Source organism: Watersipora subatra, chromosome 4 (assembly GCF_963576615.1).
Source record: "Watersipora subatra chromosome 4, tzWatSuba1.1, whole genome shotgun sequence".
Classification (NCBI taxonomy): Eukaryota; Metazoa; Bryozoa; class Gymnolaemata; order Cheilostomatida; family Watersiporidae; genus Watersipora; species Watersipora subatra.
In genome coordinates, this window is record NC_088711.1 from 15,885,809 (window position 1) to 15,906,416 (window position 20,608).

Here is a 20,608-nt window from a genome sequence, read left to right on the forward strand (position 1 = left end):
AGTTATGATAATTTTACTCATAGAATAATACGCATCATTACAAATAGAGCAACAATTGGGAGATGTGAGTTAGTAGGCTTTAATTTGTCTTTTGCTCGTTTTTTAAAATGTTCTTACTTTTTCACATTTCAAAAGTTTTGTCAGCCAAAGAATAGATACTTCCATAGTTAGACAGACTGTCACAAAGTGCAATAATAACTTGTTACTTTTCGTTCTGAATGAAATAAGATATTTAGCAAATATGATTATCAGACTTGTATAACAATTCATTACTGAAGTAATACTGTATATGAACTGGTTGTGAGCGTCTCATTCTCGTAGTTCAAACTCTGCATTAGACTAGAACATTTTCATTTAAAACGACTACGTAAAGTGTTAAAGATATCACATCTAATTGTGAACATTGCTTTTTATTTTATATGCATTAAAACTTTAAAAATTTTATTTTATATGCACCAAAACTCCATAAGCAAGCCACGAACGCGATAGTATTTGAATTATGATTTAATAACCTCAAAGTATCTTTTTGGATTGCGCATGAGTCAAAGCTAAAATTCAACAAAGGCTCATGCAACCCAAGGTTAATGGTTAAGGTCAAGGTTAATGTAATTTAGCTAGTATTCATACTAGCTAGTAATTTATACTAGATTTGAACAAGATGTATTCTTCTTGTATGCATTCATACTTTCTCAGCTTTTATCAACTAACTATTCTAACCGTCATCATCAACAGGCCAACCTGAAGGGAATAGTGCGGTGACCATGTCGATCATCGTGAACTCGGTTGTCAGCAAATAAACGCGTTGCTAAACAAAAAAAAATACCACAAGGTATCATAACCTTAAACAGTTTCACTGATAATCGGTAGGCCTATGGCGTGATAACCTGATAATCGGTATTGTCTGTAATCTACACAAATTTAATAACATTTTCACATTATAATCGAGACATTCCGTATGTTCACCTAATATTCTGTCAATAAGGTCAAATGGCAACCTCTCTTTCAGTCATTAAATTTTGTAAAACTGCAACTATGTGAGTACTATGAGTACCCACACAGTCGCAGTTGTGCAACTATGTGGGTACTATGAGTACCCACATAGTTGCAGTTGTGCAACTATGTGAGTACTATGATTACCCATATAGTCGCAGTTGTGCAACTATGTGAGTACTCAGATAGCCTGGTTTCCTTTTAAAAGAAGTAAAATTTCAGTAGATAGCCTGGTTTCCTTCTTCCTGGCAGGTCTTGAAAGTAGCTAGTCAGTGACACTTTAAATCTGCATGTAGCAGTAAGTCACGTGTATGTAAAATTGTGGTATCATTTTTCACTGCCTGACTGTTAGGTATTTTATCTGTATGAGTTTTGTATAATTCGACCTGATATTTTACCTAAATTTGAAGCCTTTGTTCACTGTCAGAGCTCCTCCAAGTCGGCCCACTCCAAGCAAGATATGAGATCCTTTACAAGCAATGTCCTTAGTAAAAAGACTACAATAACAACAATGACAGATGCTACTGACAACATGACCCTAGATAAGATCGTTACATCATATTTCCGGAAGCAGCATGCTCTCTGCAAAAATCCTGTGGTGACATGCCCTCCATTCTCCGTGTATGAGTAAGTTGTCTCCTCTTTATTCACGTTTTTACGTTTATACAGTTCTTGCTTGTTCTTATTGTTATGCTCCTATCTCAACCATTCACACTGGGTTGGCTGTTGCTTTTGTATTGTAGTCCCTAATGAAACGGGAAATTGTCTGCTCCATGTTTGCTTCTATTTTCTATACTGTCTGTTACAGACCACATGTTTGCCCAGAACCTGCGAGGAAAAGTGCAGCTCCAGTTAATTTAACAGCTCGTGTCCTTAAACATTCAGTATGTACACCAGCTTTTTTGTTAGACTCAACTGTCTCGCAAGTGTGCAATTTATATAAAACTGTTTCAGCTTTTCAGCGATTTTAAGTCGCTCTGACTCACAAGAAATTGTCATTAAGAAATTTTCCTCCTAGACCCGATTTGCAATTTTTTGTGTTGTCTATGCACTGCCCAGTTTCTGATCTAAAAAGGCCTCAATACTCTTTTTTGCTCAATTAGCCCTTATGTTGGTTCAGTACACACTTGTTGTTGCAAATTTGACTCTTCAGGGAGAATTGTTGACAATTCATATCAGAGCTAGTTTGTTTACTCAGGCACGACTAGGAAGTCAACATTCGCATGTCAGTTAGCATTTTGATCAAAAATGATTTATCCTCACTTTAGAGAAAATTTTAATTTTGTTAGCTAGTTGTCGTAGCAGTTTTTATTACGTTGTAAAACCTATTTCAATACATCTGTGGTAGCCCTATTCATTTACAGAAACATAATTATCCCATGGATTTGCAATCTTATGTTCTAGAATGCACTTAATCTTCAAGATTATGATTTGTTCATTAATTGCCTAGCGTGTGGGCCTCTATAGCTCAGTGGTAGAGCACTAGTCTTGTAAACTAGTGGTCCTGGGTTCAAACCCCAGTGGGGGCTAATTGCTATTTTAATCTTTTTTAATATTTTGCAGGTGCATTTAAACTATGGTGGAAGTGAAGGCTCAACGTTTAACAGGAAATTTAAATATAGTCGATATAAGCCTATTAAAACATACAAAGACTCGGAGAGTGGTGTTACATATTCGTGCTGTGCTTTCTCAGTGAGTTTGCAGTCTTCATAGTTACTATGATTTTATGGCGTTTAGTGTTTCAAGTTATGAATCCAAGGGATGGTGAGGAGTGAATGTTGTAAAATCATTAATTTAATTTCACTAAGTTCTGGCAAAGAAAGAAGTCTGTGCGCTATTATTATTATTGTATCATGTGAGGAATTTATACATCTATGGGGAGAAAACTCATTTTAAACTTAAACATGTGATGTGCATATCAGCCATGCTGTGTGTCAACTCGTGCCAACTAGTTGCTAGCCTGAGCACGTATTTTGACGTAGCAATTTTTACCTCGTTACTAGGTCAAGGTTTGAGATATCATACAAGTAATCAATCGAATCAGTTCGAATCAAAATGCTACTACTGGTCAGAAAAATCAGTTAATCAGTTTCGATATACGATGTCAATGCCGACGATTAACTAATGCGAGACGACGAGACAAAGGTTTCTGTTGTCCGTCATCCTAATACATTTTCTCCATTTGGTCGCTATGTTGCATGTTGTGATAATCCAACATAACAGATATTATAATACAAGATCGAAACGGATTCCACTAATACCAAAAAATTCTGCGTTGTATTTGTGCATTCCGTATTAACTTTCTATCGGAGGTAATAGAATTGCACCAATCGGCTTGCCCATGCATCTTGTGTAGCGCGCTAGCTAGAAATTCTCCTAGAAAATTGAAAAAATCAACTGTGAAAATGAGCTATTCTTGGAAGTCATATGCTTAATACCTGTCAAGGCATGCTCTTCTTTTATGAATAAGGGTTTTAAACAAACAATCTGTCGATACTCTAGTTTCAAAAATGAACAATTTTAATATAAGTGTCGCAGCCGTTTCTGGTCGATGTTTTGCAGTGATCACAAATTTTTCTAAATGCTGCGGCTAGCGCTATGACATATATATTCCCTTGTAGGCATGTGAGCAGTGGCTAATGCTATGAAATATATTCCCTTGTAGGCATGTGAGCAGTAGCTAATGTTGTGATATCTATTTCCTTGTAAGCATGTGAGCAGTTTCTAATGCTATGAAATATATTCCCTTGTAGGCGTATGTGCAGTGGCTCATGCTATGATATATATTCCCTTGTAGGCGTGTGAGCAGTTGCTAATGATATGACATACATGTATATTCTGTTGTAGGCGTGTGAGTGGTCGCTAATGCTATGAGATATATTCTGTTGTAGGCGTGTGAGCAGTGGTTAATGCTAGGCAATTATAGCGGTGATCTTAAACTATATAGTATACAAGCTGGAGAAGAGGCGGAGACTTACAACTGCCACAATTCACCTTTAACACAAGTAGAGCCATCAAGGGTTTGCATCCACTTATTTTCACTATCTGAAAGCTGAATATTTTCACTATCTGGTGACTGTCTGAAGTCCATCTAATGCAGATGGTGCCTGCTGGGTATAGCGCTTGTCATTTTGGATATTTTTTGCAATTCTCTCTCGGTTCATATACATTTGCCTGCTTATAGCTAAAGAGACAGGATTAGAATAACCATTATATAATATGGTTTTGATATGGTAGTTATATAATCTTGTTTTGCGTGTGTTTGAGACAGATGACATTTTAGTACACAGGAGGGGAATGCCACGCTTGTATTATTACTTGTTGTACAAAACTATCAATATCATTGAAAGTAATGTTGGAACTGATCAAGTTTAATATCAATTTAGACCTAAGGGAAATCTTAGTAATATGAAATATGAATGCAAAGAAGGGCACTACTGCGCAAAAAATATTACAAAAAGAAAATTTGCATATAGCATTTTCAAAACAATATGAACAACGACAATTTTTATCTAGCTAAATATTCCGAAAACATAACTTCTGTTGATTAAATTAGCTTGAGTTCATGAAACTAAAGAGTTTCATAGTTATAATTTAGGAACTGTTTTGTAGATTTTCTTAGCAGCTTCTTGCACTAAGAAAATCACGTCACGCGTACGTGTAATTGCATTTGGAAAATTAAATATTCATGAATTATTCCACAAGCCACAATAAAAGAACATTGCTGTTCAGTCAAAGCACTTAGTGACAGATGTTCATTGTACTTCTACAATAGATTTTTTTTGTCTTTTGCTGCTGATATCGGCTGCCATAGGCATTTACAAGCAATTGCTGCATTGCGATGAAGCATTGAAAAATATTTGAACATACTGATGTGACCTTGGAGTTATCTTCTCTACTGTAATTAACTAATTCACATGTTGTTAATTATTCGCATGTACTTATGAAGCTGTTATATTTACATGTAGTTATAGCTGTTGGTTTTTGTAGCATGTTTGTATTTATACACGCATCATGATGAATTTTATAATGGTTTTACCATTTTAATAAAAGCATTTATTTCCACAGGAAATATTGCTAGACATTTTGATCTAGCCCTCCAATTAAGATTGTTGCAATGTTATCAGTGGGTAGAGTGCTTGAGACATTCTAAAGGCTAGATCAATGATGCTATGCTTTGTGAATCGCACTATCAGCTAACACTTTCCATTAAAGAAGAGTTCTCCTTTTGATGAACATAAAGGTGATAGGCAATAGCGAGTTATCTGATCTTTTACCAGGATGGCATGCTTCTGCTCACATCATCTTCGTGGAGTCGTCCCTTATCAGCCCTCTGGTCGATGGATAACTTCTTTGACCAAAAGGTTGGTTTTGACGAGGACCAGTATGTCGAGTTCAGCAAATGTGTCCAGGATAGGATTATTGGTACAGCTGAGACAAAAGCTCATGTAAGTCGTATGGTTTGAGTCATCGTCTGAAAATGTGGTGAAAAAGTGCAGGTTCGAGGAATATGAAATAATGCGCACTTTTCTGGCTTTCCAATGTAAAATATTTAACTTTAATTTAGGTAATATTTGCAATTTTGTATTTAAAAGTTGAGATGTTGCGTTGGAATTGCCTAAATTAGTTATAAAATTATTGTTAAAATGTTTCATAGTTAGTTTAAGTGTACATTATAAATTATAATTACATTCAACTGCAAAATTCCTTCCTACTCATGAATTCCTTTGAGCCTGCCAATGAAGCTTTTGGTCCCTTAATTTCTGTACTAGCGGTCATACCTTGTAGCAGGAAAGATCAGAATTGTTTGTCCACTTTGAGCTGCCTGAAGTGAATAATAGAAGATTTGAAGCTTAATGTCACATCTCGGTGTGTTTGTTAGCAGTGAGTGCAGGTAAAATAAAAGGAAAGGTCTCAGCTATACATGATGAATATTCATTAAAATTTGTAATTTCTTGCAAACTTATTGCTGAAAGACATGTTATTTATCTAAATGAAAGCATTATGAAAACCCTACTAAATCTTATTTACATAAACAGTAGACACTCCATATACAATATAGTTTGTTCCTTTGTAGTATAAACTGTTTGTAAATAAGGAAGTAAAAATTTTTTATTTAAATTGATGTTGGAGTTGTGCGTTCTCCTTAACTTAACGCAAAATTACAGTAATCATAGACCCTAAACCGAGTTAAAGTGAAAATAAAAAGGAGAAAAAGTCATCGATATAAACCAATAATACCACAGTTACTGTACAGTCATCAAGTTACAAAGTTAAGTCTAGTTTTTTCCTATTTGAAGAGTCAAAGGAGTGAGTTTGGGACGATTTTGGAATGGATTAGGCTATTTACATGTATTTTATTGTTCGTATAACGTAAAATCCCTATAACGTAAACCTTCCCGAAACACATTATTCACGGTGTAGGAGCATCTGCTGTGTTTTAAATTGGAATAGATTCAACATAACTGATGGCTGATCTAAAAAGTGTTGAAGAGTTTAGAAAATCCTAATTTGTACGTTGCAGAGAGCCAGTAAGTCGAACAAAATATTTTTGCAATATCCTCCAAAAAGCCATAAAAATAGAAATTAAATTTAGCAATCATATTAACTGTTGGTAGAAAATCTCAGCTGAATCTCTGGTTTATGACAATATTCGTAAATAAATGAGAACAAGCATCAAGTTTTATTCTTTCTCATTAATTATAATGTAATCTTGTCATTCTGAGCCAACCGGGGTATTGTTATAAAATATAAATGTGTTAGGGTCTGGTAACTTTCGAACAGCACTAGTAATGGCTGATTAATATAATTATTCTTTAACCTGGTAGTTCTAGATGTATCAAGACTAAATATTTTTGTAGCTTTTTATGATTTCTGTTGGTAATTACACTCCTACTATGTATTGTTGTTGGTAATTACACTCCTACTATGTTACTTTAACTGTATGCTTTTGTTATAGTTTAGAACTTTAGATTCTCCGAATGATTTTCTAATTATAAATATCTATTAGTAATCCTTGTTACACCTCTGCTACTTGCATGCACATCTAGTTTAATGGCAGCCAACTGAACATTGAGTGCTACGCAACGGATGTACATAAATACCAAACTAGTATCCAGGGAAAGTTATGTTTAGGGACTATTGACTGTTTTGCTGCGCTTTCGTGGTTAGGTCTACCATTGATTTTTTGTGGATGTGTAGTAAAAAAACACAATTTTTCTAGTTGTAATTTTGCTGTAATCTAATCAACCTGGTTTCTGGTTGCTGGTGAATATAAGTTAGTCTATAATTTTAGGGATTCCCTTTTGGCTACTGAGTTTGGCTGTCTATAATTTATAGCTACAATTTATCCATCATGTATGGAGCTGGCTAATGTTACTAACATGTAGATAGCCCTCTTGGAGCTCAAGTTACACCATTACAGTTTGAGAGATTTTTTGCCTGTTCAGAGTTGTACTTTCATCTGCGATGCTGTAGGTATACGATGTGGCGACAGGTGTAAAGATATCAACATTCTATGATGAGAATAAAAGCAATAACTATGTACGCAATCAGGCAACATTCAACTGCACAGATGACCTTGTCCTCAGCGACGGTGTATTATGGGATGTTGACTCGGGCAAGGCAAGTCTTGCTTGCATGGTTGAGATACATCCATTGTAATGATTTGTCTATTGAGATGCCTGAACATGATGACAGTTGTAGCTGCGTCAGATGTCGAGGAAGTCTTGGGTTTCAAAATGGCAAACTATCACTTTTTGGATCATTCACGTTTTCTCCATACAAACGGGATCACATATATTCTTATATGCCAATTTTATTTCATATACATGTACATGTATTAAAATAAGCAAATAAGAATGTTGTGGTGTTATTATATCTGTACAGGTTGTTATCTTCAACCATTAAAGAAATCAAATATTCCTAAGTTACATAATCGTTCAATAACAATTTTACAGCTGTTTTGTTCACATATTTGAAATCAGGACAACATGAGGATTGATTCGATATATAATTTTGGGTTATTGACTGAATTCACAATGGGTAACAGCGTTGTATTTGACATTTGTAGTTTTCCAACAAAGAAGTCCAGTTTATTTTGCGCTCTACAAAAATTGTAATTTTGAATACTCGTGCAATGTTATGTAAACGGTATATTACTTGCTTTCACCTGTCTCTCTTCTAGGCTATTCACAAGTTTGATAAGTTCAACCCCCAGGTGTCTGGTCTTTTTCACCCTCTTGGTCTTGAGGTGGTGATCAACTCTGAAATCTGGGACCTGAGAACCTTCAAATTGCTGCACACAGTACCAGCCTTAAATCAGTGTCTCGTACGGTTCAGCAATGACTCGAGTATTCTCTATGCATGTGAGTAGGAGTCTCTATAATCTCTATACATGAGAGTAGTAGTCTCTATAATCTCTATACATGTGAGTAGGAGTCTCTATAATCTCTATACATGAGAGTAGGAGTCTCTATAATCTCTATACATGAGAGTAGGAGTCTCTATAATCTCTATACATGAGAGTAGGAGTCTGTATAATCTCTATACATGAGAGTAGGAGTCTCTATAATCTCTATACATGAGAGTAGGAGTCTCTATATTCTCTATACAGGAGAGTAGTAGTCTCTATAATCTCTATACATGAGAGTAGGAGTCTGTATAATCTCTATACATGAGAGTAGGAGTCTCTATATTCTCTATACAAAAGATTAGGGGTCTCAAAAATCTTTATACTTAAAAGCAGGAGTCTCTATAATAAAGTTTAGGTTCAAACCATTCATTAAATATCACTTATTAGTTTTGAACACTTGGAACATAGACCTATTAACTATACTATATAGTTAATAGGTCTATGACTGGGAATAACAAGTGCATATGAATACCTTACTGAAGTTTTCAGAGATTAGACTTGAGGTGCACATCTATTGTTTTGTGTTATAGCTGTTATCGCTCACGACGATGAGGAGGAAGAAGGAAGTATTAAGAGAAACCCTTATGGCTCTTCATTTAGAACATTTGATTCCAGAAACTATTCTTGTCTAGCCACAACAGATTTGCAGCGGTCCATCACTGATATTTGCACAGGTAATATTTTTCTAGGTCTTTCTTGTCTGCTGAAACCACTCTATCAACACCCTGATATACAGATTGTTTCTATTTAAAAACCTTTAAAAAAAATTACACGAAGTTTTTCGATTAGCAAAATTATTCACTGCAAACAGCAATCATGGTGCTTCTAAGAGTACAGGAGATGGTCTAAATTTTACACGTCATCAACAGGAATTTCCGCCATCTGTTGTATAATATAAGTGACTAAAAATGAATCGTCAAGATGAAAAATTAAAAAAAATATGTGATGTTCAGCCTCTGAGACTGACTCTCCTAAATAGTTAGAACTCCTAAATAGTTAAAACTCTCCTACAATAGTTTGAACAAGTCCATCTAGTGGGGCACTATAAAACCTTACTCCTACCTTATTTTCAAGTGAGCAGCAATTGGAAATTCTTCACATTCTGTAAGTTCTAGTCGAGCTTCCCTCAAAAATAGCTTAGAAACCAGATAATTACAAGTTTTCATAATGTTGCTATCACAGTATAGTGTGGCAGATACACAGCTTTGCTTCAGTGATATGCAACTTGAGATTTTTGGCTTTTGAAGAAACTGGCTAGAAGCCAGTTTCTTTAATAATTTATAACACTAACACTAGATATCTACACTGTATATACATGTATACCCATTAGACTACATGCTGCGAAGTTAAGCATAGCGATTACTAGTCTTTGCAGAAAATTTGTTCTTGGAACCTCCAGTTCTGGAGGCATTGGGCTCTTCCACTAGGCCACGACATTCAACTGCACATAGGGATCAGTAATAGTGAAGGTATTTATTACATCGATTAAAATACGCGTAACGACAGTGCGTCACTCGTGATGATTACCAGCTGGATTATTCACTAGATGAATATCCGGCTTGGCACTGGTATTAAAAACAGTGTGTAAACAGTTGCAGGTAATGTAGTGTAAAGGTAATGTAATGTTTATAAGCTGTTTTTATTACCCGTGCAATGCAGGTCATTTAGCTAGTGTTTAATAATTACAACTGTTCTCAAGCATATATATTGACTAATTACTAAGACATGGATATTCTGAAGCAAAGTAGACGAATTTATTATGAAGTTCGATTGCCCGCAATTTGTTGAATTCACAATAACACTTGTTGTGATCATGTGACTGAATACGTGTAAATCTTGTATGCTCGTGTAAATAGTCATTATTATGAATATACATAGTTCTCAAGTTTTGTTCGGCAATGATTTGTGCTTCCTTGCATTGTTCTTACTAGTTCATTGTTCTTTATTAAACAATAACTCGAAAGAATATTTTTTCTAAAAAAAATAACTCTATATGCCTTATTAGCTACAGATTCGATTACTTTGTATTCGCAGGCCTGTCACCTGTAACAAAAAAACAATGTATGCCAAAACAAAATATCTCTAGATCTGGTACATCGTTCTCCTTGTGTGACAGCTATATGGGGGTCAGACCAACCTTTTGCTCATATGTACTTGTTCTCATAAATTATCTCTGTCCAATCAGAAGTAATGTTTTAATAAAATATGATAATCAGCATGGCTGGAGCAATTATGTGACACTTTACAGCCACAGTAGAATTCTAAAATGATTATCCTTTGTTTAACATGTTTCCACAGTTTTTAGTAAAGGCTCAAACATACTAGGCAATACGAGCGCGATATCGCGCCGTGTGGTGCCAATCCGCCCCAGAAACTCACCCGGAGAGTCGATACTGAGCAATAAAGCAAGCCATTCTCTATCAAAACTTCAATGCGTGTGAGGTGCATTTCGATTGGTTGTTTTTCCTAGAACGCAATGCTCTGGCTACTGATTTTTTCGTGTCAATGTTCACCGATGTGCAGCAACAACATTTTGCTATTTTGTTACGATTGAAACATCAAAATGAACACTGAATTGTTGATAGATTTAATAAGAGCACACCCAGTCCTGTACGACACAACACACAAGAATTACAAAGATATCTAGTTGAAACCTACGTTAATTTCGGGAATCAATCGTTGCGCAGGTTGACTATCTTGAGAATGGTGAATATTTATTATATTAAAAATTAAAATCTACTATAAAGTAAATTATACATACAAATCGTAAAATATTATTGGCAAAAATTCAAGAATAGTTTTTTTCTTATGTCTTCTTATCTTGTGCAATTCGTAAAAGTGAGATAGGCGTTATAAAAAAGCATAAATTGCTTACGTCTTTGTCTAAAAATCGCCATATTTACTAAAATTCAGCAACAGCTTCGAAGAAACTGGTGAGACGGAATCTTATTGGCTGTTTGTGAGCGTGCTCGCTTTATCGCCCAAGTGTGTTTAGACACACGCTCCCGATATCTCCGCGCCTCACATGACACTCGCAATAAAATTGCCTAGTGTGTTTATGCCTGGAAATTTTTACCTATGATTTGGTAATTCATTCGTTTGAAAACTTAAAGAGCTCATTTTGTATTAATACTGAAGATCTATTTTTTAATGTGCTTGAAGCCTCCAACAATGATGTGCAGATGTTATAACTAGCGTTCTAAATATTCTTTCCTGTCGGTCTCCTGAACTCATTGCCCAGCAAAGCTATATTGTTTCTAACACATCAGTATCAACATAGAAGTCGTGTGAGTATCGGTGAGTATGAATATTTGTAGACAAGTCAGACATGTACCTAGCTGTAACATAGAAGTCCTGTGAGTATCGGTGGGTATGAATATTTGTAGACAAGTCAGACATGTACCTAGCTGTCATCGAGAGTCACAAAGATAACGATACACTACAAGAAGATTGTCAATGTCGACTCTATGAAGTTGGAGCTGTTAAAAACACCGACGAGATGGTATGCGTATTTATTCCTCTACGGTGATATATAATCTATAAATCTCAAGTTTGTGTGTACTTTGGTTTGTCCACTTATAGATATTAAAAACTTTGAATGAAAATCTTCGCCGCGTACCTGATTTGAACTCATGGAGATTGCAACCGCAAGTTTCATACCATGCCTTTAACCACTGAGCTATTCAGTCATTAGTATTCTATTGTTCTTATCATAGATCATAATGTGTCGCTGTCACAGAAACCATGGTTAAGTTGCAAATCACGAAGTTGAGTTATCCGACTTTGAATTTGCACCAACTGAATTTATAATATTGGTAATGGTTTTTGTAACCATTGCATCTGGACCAATCAAAGAGTGATCTTTCTGCATCTGAAGTCAGTTTAGCCAATAGAAGTCTTTAACCCTCGGAAAAACCTCCTTCAAACCGTTGCTATGCTAAACAGGAAGTACTGAAAAATGGCATCCGATAAATATAATCGTTTCTTTTTTGCCGATTTTAAAAATGACTCGGACATTTTGTACACTTATAATGAGTACTTTGGTATTCCAACTGATGTCAAAGGTAGTGAAAGTAAAGGGAATTACGATGATATTTTCCTAACGATTCTTACAAGATTATTACAATATTTAATTATAAGATTCATTATTTGATTTTATAAGATTATTATCAGATTTAATTATAAGAATAATTATTTGAATTTCCAAAATCGAAGTATATAGTGACCGATGGTGTGCAATATGTTACTGTTGTTATTTTTCTAAAGATTTTGTTGATGATTTGGCTGTGCCCGATATGGCGGTACTGCCAAGCCGTTTTTAATATCTACAAAATTAAGTAATACATTTTCTTATAAATATACAGCTATTTTTATGACAACCAGCTAAAATCTGTTTAGATTTTTAAATTCAGCATAATTTTTAGATATAAATACAGAAATCTTGATAAATATCACAACTTCTTGATATTGGTTGCTATGACGTTTTGAAATGTAAACAGAATTGTGCATTAGTTTCCGTTTTTCCAACATTAACAGCAGTTTTCTCAGAACTATGTTTTCGCATTAATAGTAAACGCGCATTCAGTTTATTGACCATAAAATTTGCTGTAATTAAGCTAGAATAGAAAAATTATTTTTGGAAAATAACAGAATTTTCTCCTTTTGCTAATGTAGATAACTCCAAATCTTACAATCCCGACTTAACTGTGGTTTCTGTAATCATGACCCATATACCGTATGCACACGCTAAAAGTGCACTTTTGATTATTAACTAATATTACCGTTTCCATTTGTTATATTTTGAAATTGTTTAAAAACTATTTTTTTTGATACCATCACCTATTTTTTACTTTGTAATTTTTAAATGTGCCTTTTCATTTGCAAATGTGCAGTTACACTTCTATTTTGGGTGTTTCGTAAGGTTCAATTGCTAAATCGGTAAAGGCTAATACTTTTCACACGGAAAATTGTATTGTCTCGACTAGGATAAGCCTCTACATTCTTTCTCTGTTCAGTCAGACAAAGTACCAGACAAAGACAGTCCGATATCTCATTTTTAAATTTGTACCAGTAACCTTTTTTGTGCACATAAACCTCTATGCACGAATTGTTATTATTAATTCAACATATTCAGGATTTTTGTTTTATTTTCTCAGTTCGTATTAATTGTATCATTTTTGTAATCATAGGAAAACAGACTTAATTTAGCTATTACTTGCTAATTATTTCACATATAGGTACATCTGAACACTTTTATAGTTGTTTTATTGTGTTTCTTAATTTAGTTGACCTGCACAAAACATTTTCTTCATGATATGAAGTTTGAAAGTTACAGTAGTTTGACAAAGTTCGAAAACCTTTACAGTCGTTTTTATTTTTTCTCATAATTTATTTAAACTACACAAAACACTTTACTCATGATATGAAGTTTGAAAGTTAGAATGGTAACTGTTGTTATATGTTAAATAAAAATGAATTAGCTGTGCAAAGATTTTTATTACTCGGGCATTTACCTAGTATATATATATATAGCATAAACCGAGCAAGGACACATTCTGGATTTTTAGGATCTTGTTCACAAGTAAAACTGAAGCACTAAATTTGTTAAGCCCATAGATATATATACCATAGGAAATATAGTCAAACATGGATAACTCGAACTTCAAGGGACCGAGCAAAAGTGTTCGAATTATCAGAGCATTCAAGTTATCAGAGCACTATCACAAGTCCATATATTTACTTATTTATTAGTAGATACATGTACATATACAAACTATAATATAAATCAAAAGCACAAATGGCTTGTTTCAAATTAAATGCTTCTAATGTAAAGTTTAAAACGTTTTCATGAAAAAGTATAGAGATTTTTCTATCACTTGAGATTGGTTTGTTGTTTGAGGTGATGTTATTGCCAGGACGTTTTTCAGATTGGCATTGGCAAAACTTGATCGTTGTTGAAATGCTCAAAAGAAAAGACATTTTTTTCTTTTGGGGTTTTACCCACGATCAATTTTGCCGTTTTTTTTGAAGTTTATGCAGATTACCTTACTTTACCTGGGATTCGTTAAGAGCAACACTCCGAGGCAGTTCAATTAGAAGTTTTACGAGGTTTTACGGTACATTCTATATCACTCACGCTTTTTTAATAGATACTTATTGAATGTACACACGTATTCTGTGTTTAGGTCAAACGATGAATAGTTTTTTTGTAGCTCAGACAACGTATACGTTTAATTACAAGAATTTTTAAGACGATTTAAACATTCAACATTCCGACGTTGATTCAACACGGAATCAACGTCAAAAAACTATTCATCACGGGCTAGCTGAGTTACGCCACGCACTCAAGGATTTTCGCCTCGCACATACAAAACAAAAACAACATGCGATTTTTGTTTTGTATGTGCGTGGCGAAAATCCTTGCACGCTTGACCCAGCTAGCCGGTGCTATTCATCGTATCGCAGTATAAATCAAATTTCACCAAACTTTTAGAAAAGTCGTTGACAAAAATATTTTGCCGATGGTGGTAATAACGACGCTTATGAATTACGAAAAGATGAAGTTTACCTCTATGGCTTTGAATAAAGTGATTTTCTAAAGCGATAACAACCGTTTCGGTAGCTGTTGGGCAAAAAAACAGTTCGAATTAACAGTGTTGAGTTCGAGTTATCTATAGCAATTTATCATTACGTGGGAACGGACCAAAGGAAATGTTCGAATTAACCATGTGTTCGAGCTATCCGTGGACGAGTTATCCATGTTTGACTGTATATAGGTATATATATCTATGGCTAAGCCTGAACACATCTCACGGGCATAAAATTTGCCTGAAGCTTATTGGTGTACGATTATTGAGACCAGCTGCAATAGTACCTTCTGCAATGTCTCTACATAATTGGCTACCAGATAGTATTATTTTATGTATGCTGTGCTTTTCACACATTTTCATTCACTCATATATCTTGACAGTCTGCATTCAAACATGGTTAACGATCATCTTTTCATAGACTGAGTCCGAATGGTTCTCATTGTTCATTTACATCAAACAGTCTTTTTAGAAATACATTATTTTTTCACATTACAGCCACCAGAGGAAGATGATGAAGATGAAGGAGGTGAAGAGGATGATGACGACGAAGACGATGATGACGATGGCGAGGATGGAGGATCAGACGAAATCTTAGAACTTGTTGATGATATGGATGCTGAAGAGGAAGAACTAGCCGGTAAGAAGGATATTGTATAACTCGCTTTCATTCTCGATTATTTTTGTTTTCTCGTCAAAAAAATAGTAAATTTTACACTCATGGCAAGTTAGAACACGCTGTTGCAGTGAACAAAGTAACAGGAAAGGCATAAAGATGAATGGTGCATTTATTGTGCACTAATATAATATAATTATAATATATGGTATGAGTCGAGTAATCTTGTCACAAAAATGGATGAGTTTTGTACATGGCTCAGGTAATTATTGTTGTTGGGCAGGGTGAATGCGTGCCAGGCATCCTATTCTATCCATTGCATCTCCGCAGCACGATTTTTTATTCTTCCGCTAAATACCTAACCATACTAATACTTATCTACACTAACTCTCCTCTCTTCTTGCTTCCTCTTACCATCCTTCTTCATCTTCAGCTGCCGATAATCTTAATGCTGAACTTGTCGAGCTTCTGGCTGACGCTGACATTAGTAATGCTGCCGATGCGGACAGCTCAGATGAATCAGTTAGAAGCGTTGCGCTCTACCTTGAAAGTTCTGCCGATGAATCTGACAGGGCTTCTAGCACCCAACAAGTTGTTGATGAGGAGCTGGACCTGGAAGCCATTTCTGAATCAATTGAAGATATAACAGTAGAACATGAGACCGACCATAGGTCTTCTATGGAAGATACACGTGCAGATATTATTGTTTCATTTCGTACGTCAGAGCAGGAAAATGGTGCTCGCCAACAGCCTTTTGAAAGTAGTCGAAGATCCGTACGTCAGCCATTGGATGAAGATCAGGAGTTGTCTAGCACCTGGCAGGAAAATAGCTCTTCTCACACATAGAGGTATTTTTGCTGCCTGCTCCTCTCTTACTCACATTCCACTGCTCCTTTGCTATCCACTTCACGTTCTTGTTACGCCTGAGCTTTTGGATTACTATACTTTAGCATGTCTGTGAAACATTGTGATGCATTATGTATATATATATATAATATATGCTATGTATATTATATATAATAAATACATGACATAACACACTTGTTACGAATATTTTTTTTTTCAAGGTTTGTTTGCAAAAAATTCACATTACAGTTATTTGGTATCAAAAGGTTCACCATGTCTCACTCTGCTGCGTTGGAGGTGCGAAATATGTGGAAATGTGATTATAAGCTCTTAAAAGCTAAAAAACGAACAGTTAATTGCAGCCATCATGAAAACGCCATAGTTTAGAATCTTTTTATTTCGATGACGTACTCAAACACTGGTTTTTGTTTTGACACGTGATGTTATCGCGTGAAATTAAAGGCCAATAAAAGGCTCAATATAAAACGTCTTGTAGCACTAGTTTATGACAAACACTTCGGGTTCTATTGGAAAATCAGAACCAGATATAGATGCTCGCTACTTTACAGTTTCGTTTCAGCCTGGTTTAATCATCTACAGTCATACTTCGATTTATGAGCTCAATGCGTTCTGAGACTGAGCTCGTATGTCAATTTACTCGCATGTTGGTGCAATTTATTTATATATAGAACAATTAAATATATATTGATTGGTTTCCATACTCTAAAAAATGCAAATAAAACACTCAAAACAAGATATTGTAACAGAAAGAACATGTTGGTTATTGTCCTAACTTACCACATGCTTTCAAAAAGCAACAAATAAAAAATAATGGTAGGAAATGTGATTAATTAAAATGTAAAATTAAATACATACAATAGCAGCTAGCGCTACCATTTGCCAGAGAGGGTGATATAAGTTATCCTTCATTACAACAGTTGACTGATAAATTTGGATTTTATCAGTCTTAAATGACAAACTTAAAAGCAAATCTAAAAGCAAACTTTCATTTTTAACTTAACGTAATTAAAATTTCTTCGGCGTTCATTGTTTTAAGTTTCTCGCTGGTTAGCTAATTTTTCTGTTGTTTCGCTCTCATGACCAGCTGGCCGTTTCAAGAGCAACCTAAGGATGTTTGCCTTTGTCGCCCTTTCAACATGTTGCGATTAGGACAAACACAGGTGTCGTCACGAAGGGTTAATGCACGACCACTAGCCAACTTATCCAAATTTCTATTATTTATAGTCTTGATAGATAGCACCTGCCTTTTCACGTAGCATCGTTTCAGTTACGCTGTCACCGGCTGATTGTTTGTCTTTTATCCCAAGCCTGAGCAGTCTCTCCATCAGCGGTTGTGAAGATCGCTGCGCCGTTTAGAAACTATGGTTAGTCCTTTTGCAAACTAAATGCCCTCAATATAATCCTTGTTTCATAATTGCGGATGTATTTCTGTCATATTGCTGAGCTAGCTCAATCACGCATACACATTTCGCATGTTTTTCAATAATTTTCCGTTCAGTATCAATTTCCATCATTCGCTTTTTCTTTGCATTACTTTTCATTTTACTGGCAAACTTTTGGTCTACGCACAGTACTTTTAATTCACATAATTCTGCACTGAAAATCGCGCACAAAAAAAACACGATACAAAAGTATAACCTGAGCAGTTGAAAAATACAGAGTGATGCTGTTCTCATAAAACGCCTCCGACATACTTAGCAACTGACTCGCGTGCTCGTATCTCAAACATGGTTCGTATGTTAGTGCTAAAACTTGCATAAAAGCTGGCTCATATCTCAAGTTTCTCATACGTTGGGGCACTCGTAAGTTGATGTATTACTGTAGTCGTAATCTGATCATGTGACCCATACTTCCTGCCAAATGGCGCGAACAATTTCTGCAGCATTTTTCCATCATCACAGGTGACTAACAGGCTCGCCATGTTCATCAGATGATGATATGCACTACTTCGAGCTAAGGTTAAAAAATTAAACGATTTTTTATGGTAGGTTTTGAGATATCAGTGCTCAAAGTGACAGCATTACAATGATGATAAAATAGACACGTAAGGACAATAGACGTGGTGTTATTCAATGCGTGAAGTATATTTTTGAAAATATTTCGACGATTGAGGTTGCATGAAAGTGTGAATAGAAGTCATAATGTTCAACTACATCACATTTGAGGTGTTTTGGAAAGGGATTCCAATCTATGGCGTTTTCGTGATGGTTGCGATTGACTGTTCGTTTTTGAGCTTTTAAGAGCTTGTAATCACATTTCCACATATTTTGCACCTACAACACAGCAGAGTAAAACATGGTTACTCTTTTGATACCAAATAACTGTAATGGGAATTTTGTTGCAAGTCAACCTTTAAACTATTTAATGTTCATACGTAGAATATTCTTATTTTAGTATTACACTTCATTTTAAACCTTTTAGCTTATAGCAAATAATACATGCTTAAATGCTCTGAGTATTAGCCTCAGTTCTTCAAACACATTTTTTTGGCGTTGACAAAGATTAGACTGCAGGTTTTTGACAGATGCTCATCAAGTAAGAATTCTAAGCTTTTACTAAAGTGTTTTTGCAGGCAGGTACCCTCTTCCGATATTATTTGACATTAGCCTAATTTACTCTGAGCATCACTCTAGGTTCCTTCTTAATGGTCCTGAGGTTTTAATTCTCGCACCTGATGATCCTTGTTGCGACCTTGACCGAAGAAGGGACTCAGCAAGTATATAAAATGAGGCTGCAACAGTTGGATAAATTTAAACAATGTTTAGCTTGTGTCAAGCTGTATATCGCCTCTGTATGTACTCAGGAGGATAAAGAGCTAAATTGTAGCGGTATAGTTCTAAGTAGCCCTTATTGTTCACACCTGTCCACACCTGCATTATAGTATCTCTGTTCCAGATGCTGAGAGTATTGGCACCTCAGATACCACTTCAGATGAAGCTGATTCTGACCTTGATGATGATGATGCCGATGTCGCAGAGTTCTTCATCAATGCTTCAGATTTATCAGACAGTGAGGAATGATGCCTTTTTTTCGCAGTTAATTTCTTTTTATGTCATGTAGCAAGAAAAGTATATTTCGTGTTATATTTTAATATATTATGTAATACTCAACTCATTACATTATTTATTGTCAAGGATATAGACTGGACTGTAGTATCAGAAGTTATGTTATGATTTGTCGCTGTCTCTTTTGCGAGGACTTGTACCAAACGATAAACAAGTGCCAAGTCTAATTTGTATTTCTCTATTGGTAAGTTTAACAACTATGATAAAGAATGATCTCACTAGGTGTCATAACAAATTAGGCATAAAATGGGCAACATCAGTCATTCGGACATTTTAATGTGAGGGCATTATGTAGCTGCAAATGTCTAAAATAATGATTATAATAATAGTATTATCCAAAAGTCAATATGTTAAGATGGGAAGGCAAAACAAGCAAATATCAGATATCAGTGTATGCACTGGCGTTGGTAAAATACTTCAATGGGAATGTGCAATCAGGCCTGTATTCACTGGTTGCAAGTTGGGGCGGCTAATGTTAGGCGACTAGTTATGAACACCTAGGGGTGTGGAGGGGAGCGGTGTAAGACCCCAACAGGTTTCTCTCATTTAGCGCCTCAGCCGGGCCTCTCATGTGAAATTTTAAAAAAAGTTGTCGGAAAGTATCAACATTTTTCTATTTTTTGAGATTTGTTTTGTTTTAGATGATGTGACTGACGAGACGTTTTTAAATTAAACTAGGCAAAACTTGACCGCTGTTAAAACACTCAGAAAAAAGACATCTTTTTCTTGTGAGCGTTTTAACAAAGATCAATTTTGCGGATTTTATTTCAAGTTCATTCGGAGGTTTTTACGTTTTCGATGGGACATGGCCAAGCGGGTGTTGGGTAAAACTTGATCTTTTGCAAACCTTAACAAAAGTCGTTAACAAGAATATTTGGCCGCTGATGATGATATTAATAATGACGCCTAAGAACTACTAAAAGTTAATGTTTGTCTCTATGGCTTGGAATGAAGTGATATTCTACAGCGATAAAAACCGTGTCCATGGCCGTTGGGCAAATAACTTTTCGAATAAATGATGTTGAGGTCGAGTTATCTGAAGCAATTTATCATTGCGTTGGAGCTGACC

At 35.3% G+C, this 20,608-nt stretch overlaps 1 protein-coding gene and 1 non-coding gene across 3 annotated transcripts in view; both read left to right on the top strand.

The window, feature by feature from the left end:
• Positions 1-19,613, top strand: part of LOC137392905 (DDB1- and CUL4-associated factor 1-like) — a 47,455-nt gene extending 27,842 nt beyond the window's left edge. For both annotated transcript variants that reach the window (XM_068079266.1, XM_068079267.1), the window contains 11 exons: positions 1,418-1,617; positions 1,799-1,874; positions 2,554-2,682; positions 3,882-4,010; positions 5,271-5,438; positions 7,468-7,614; positions 8,177-8,357; positions 8,935-9,078; positions 11,791-11,906; positions 15,490-15,631; positions 19,370-19,613. In XM_068079266.1, coding sequence (XP_067935367.1) covers positions 1,418-1,617; positions 1,799-1,874; positions 2,554-2,682; positions 3,882-4,010; positions 5,271-5,438; positions 7,468-7,614; positions 8,177-8,357; positions 8,935-9,078; positions 11,791-11,906; positions 15,490-15,631; positions 19,370-19,494 — 1,557 coding nt within the window. In that variant the 3' untranslated portion in view covers positions 19,495-19,613. The remainder of the gene's footprint in view (positions 1-1,417; positions 1,618-1,798; positions 1,875-2,553; positions 2,683-3,881; positions 4,011-5,270; positions 5,439-7,467; positions 7,615-8,176; positions 8,358-8,934; positions 9,079-11,790; positions 11,907-15,489; positions 15,632-19,369) is intronic.
• Positions 2,448-2,519, top strand: Trnat-ugu (transfer RNA threonine (anticodon UGU)). The gene has a single exon. It is a non-coding gene; the product is annotated as a tRNA-Thr (tRNA).
• Positions 19,614-20,608: the final 995 nt, after the last annotated feature.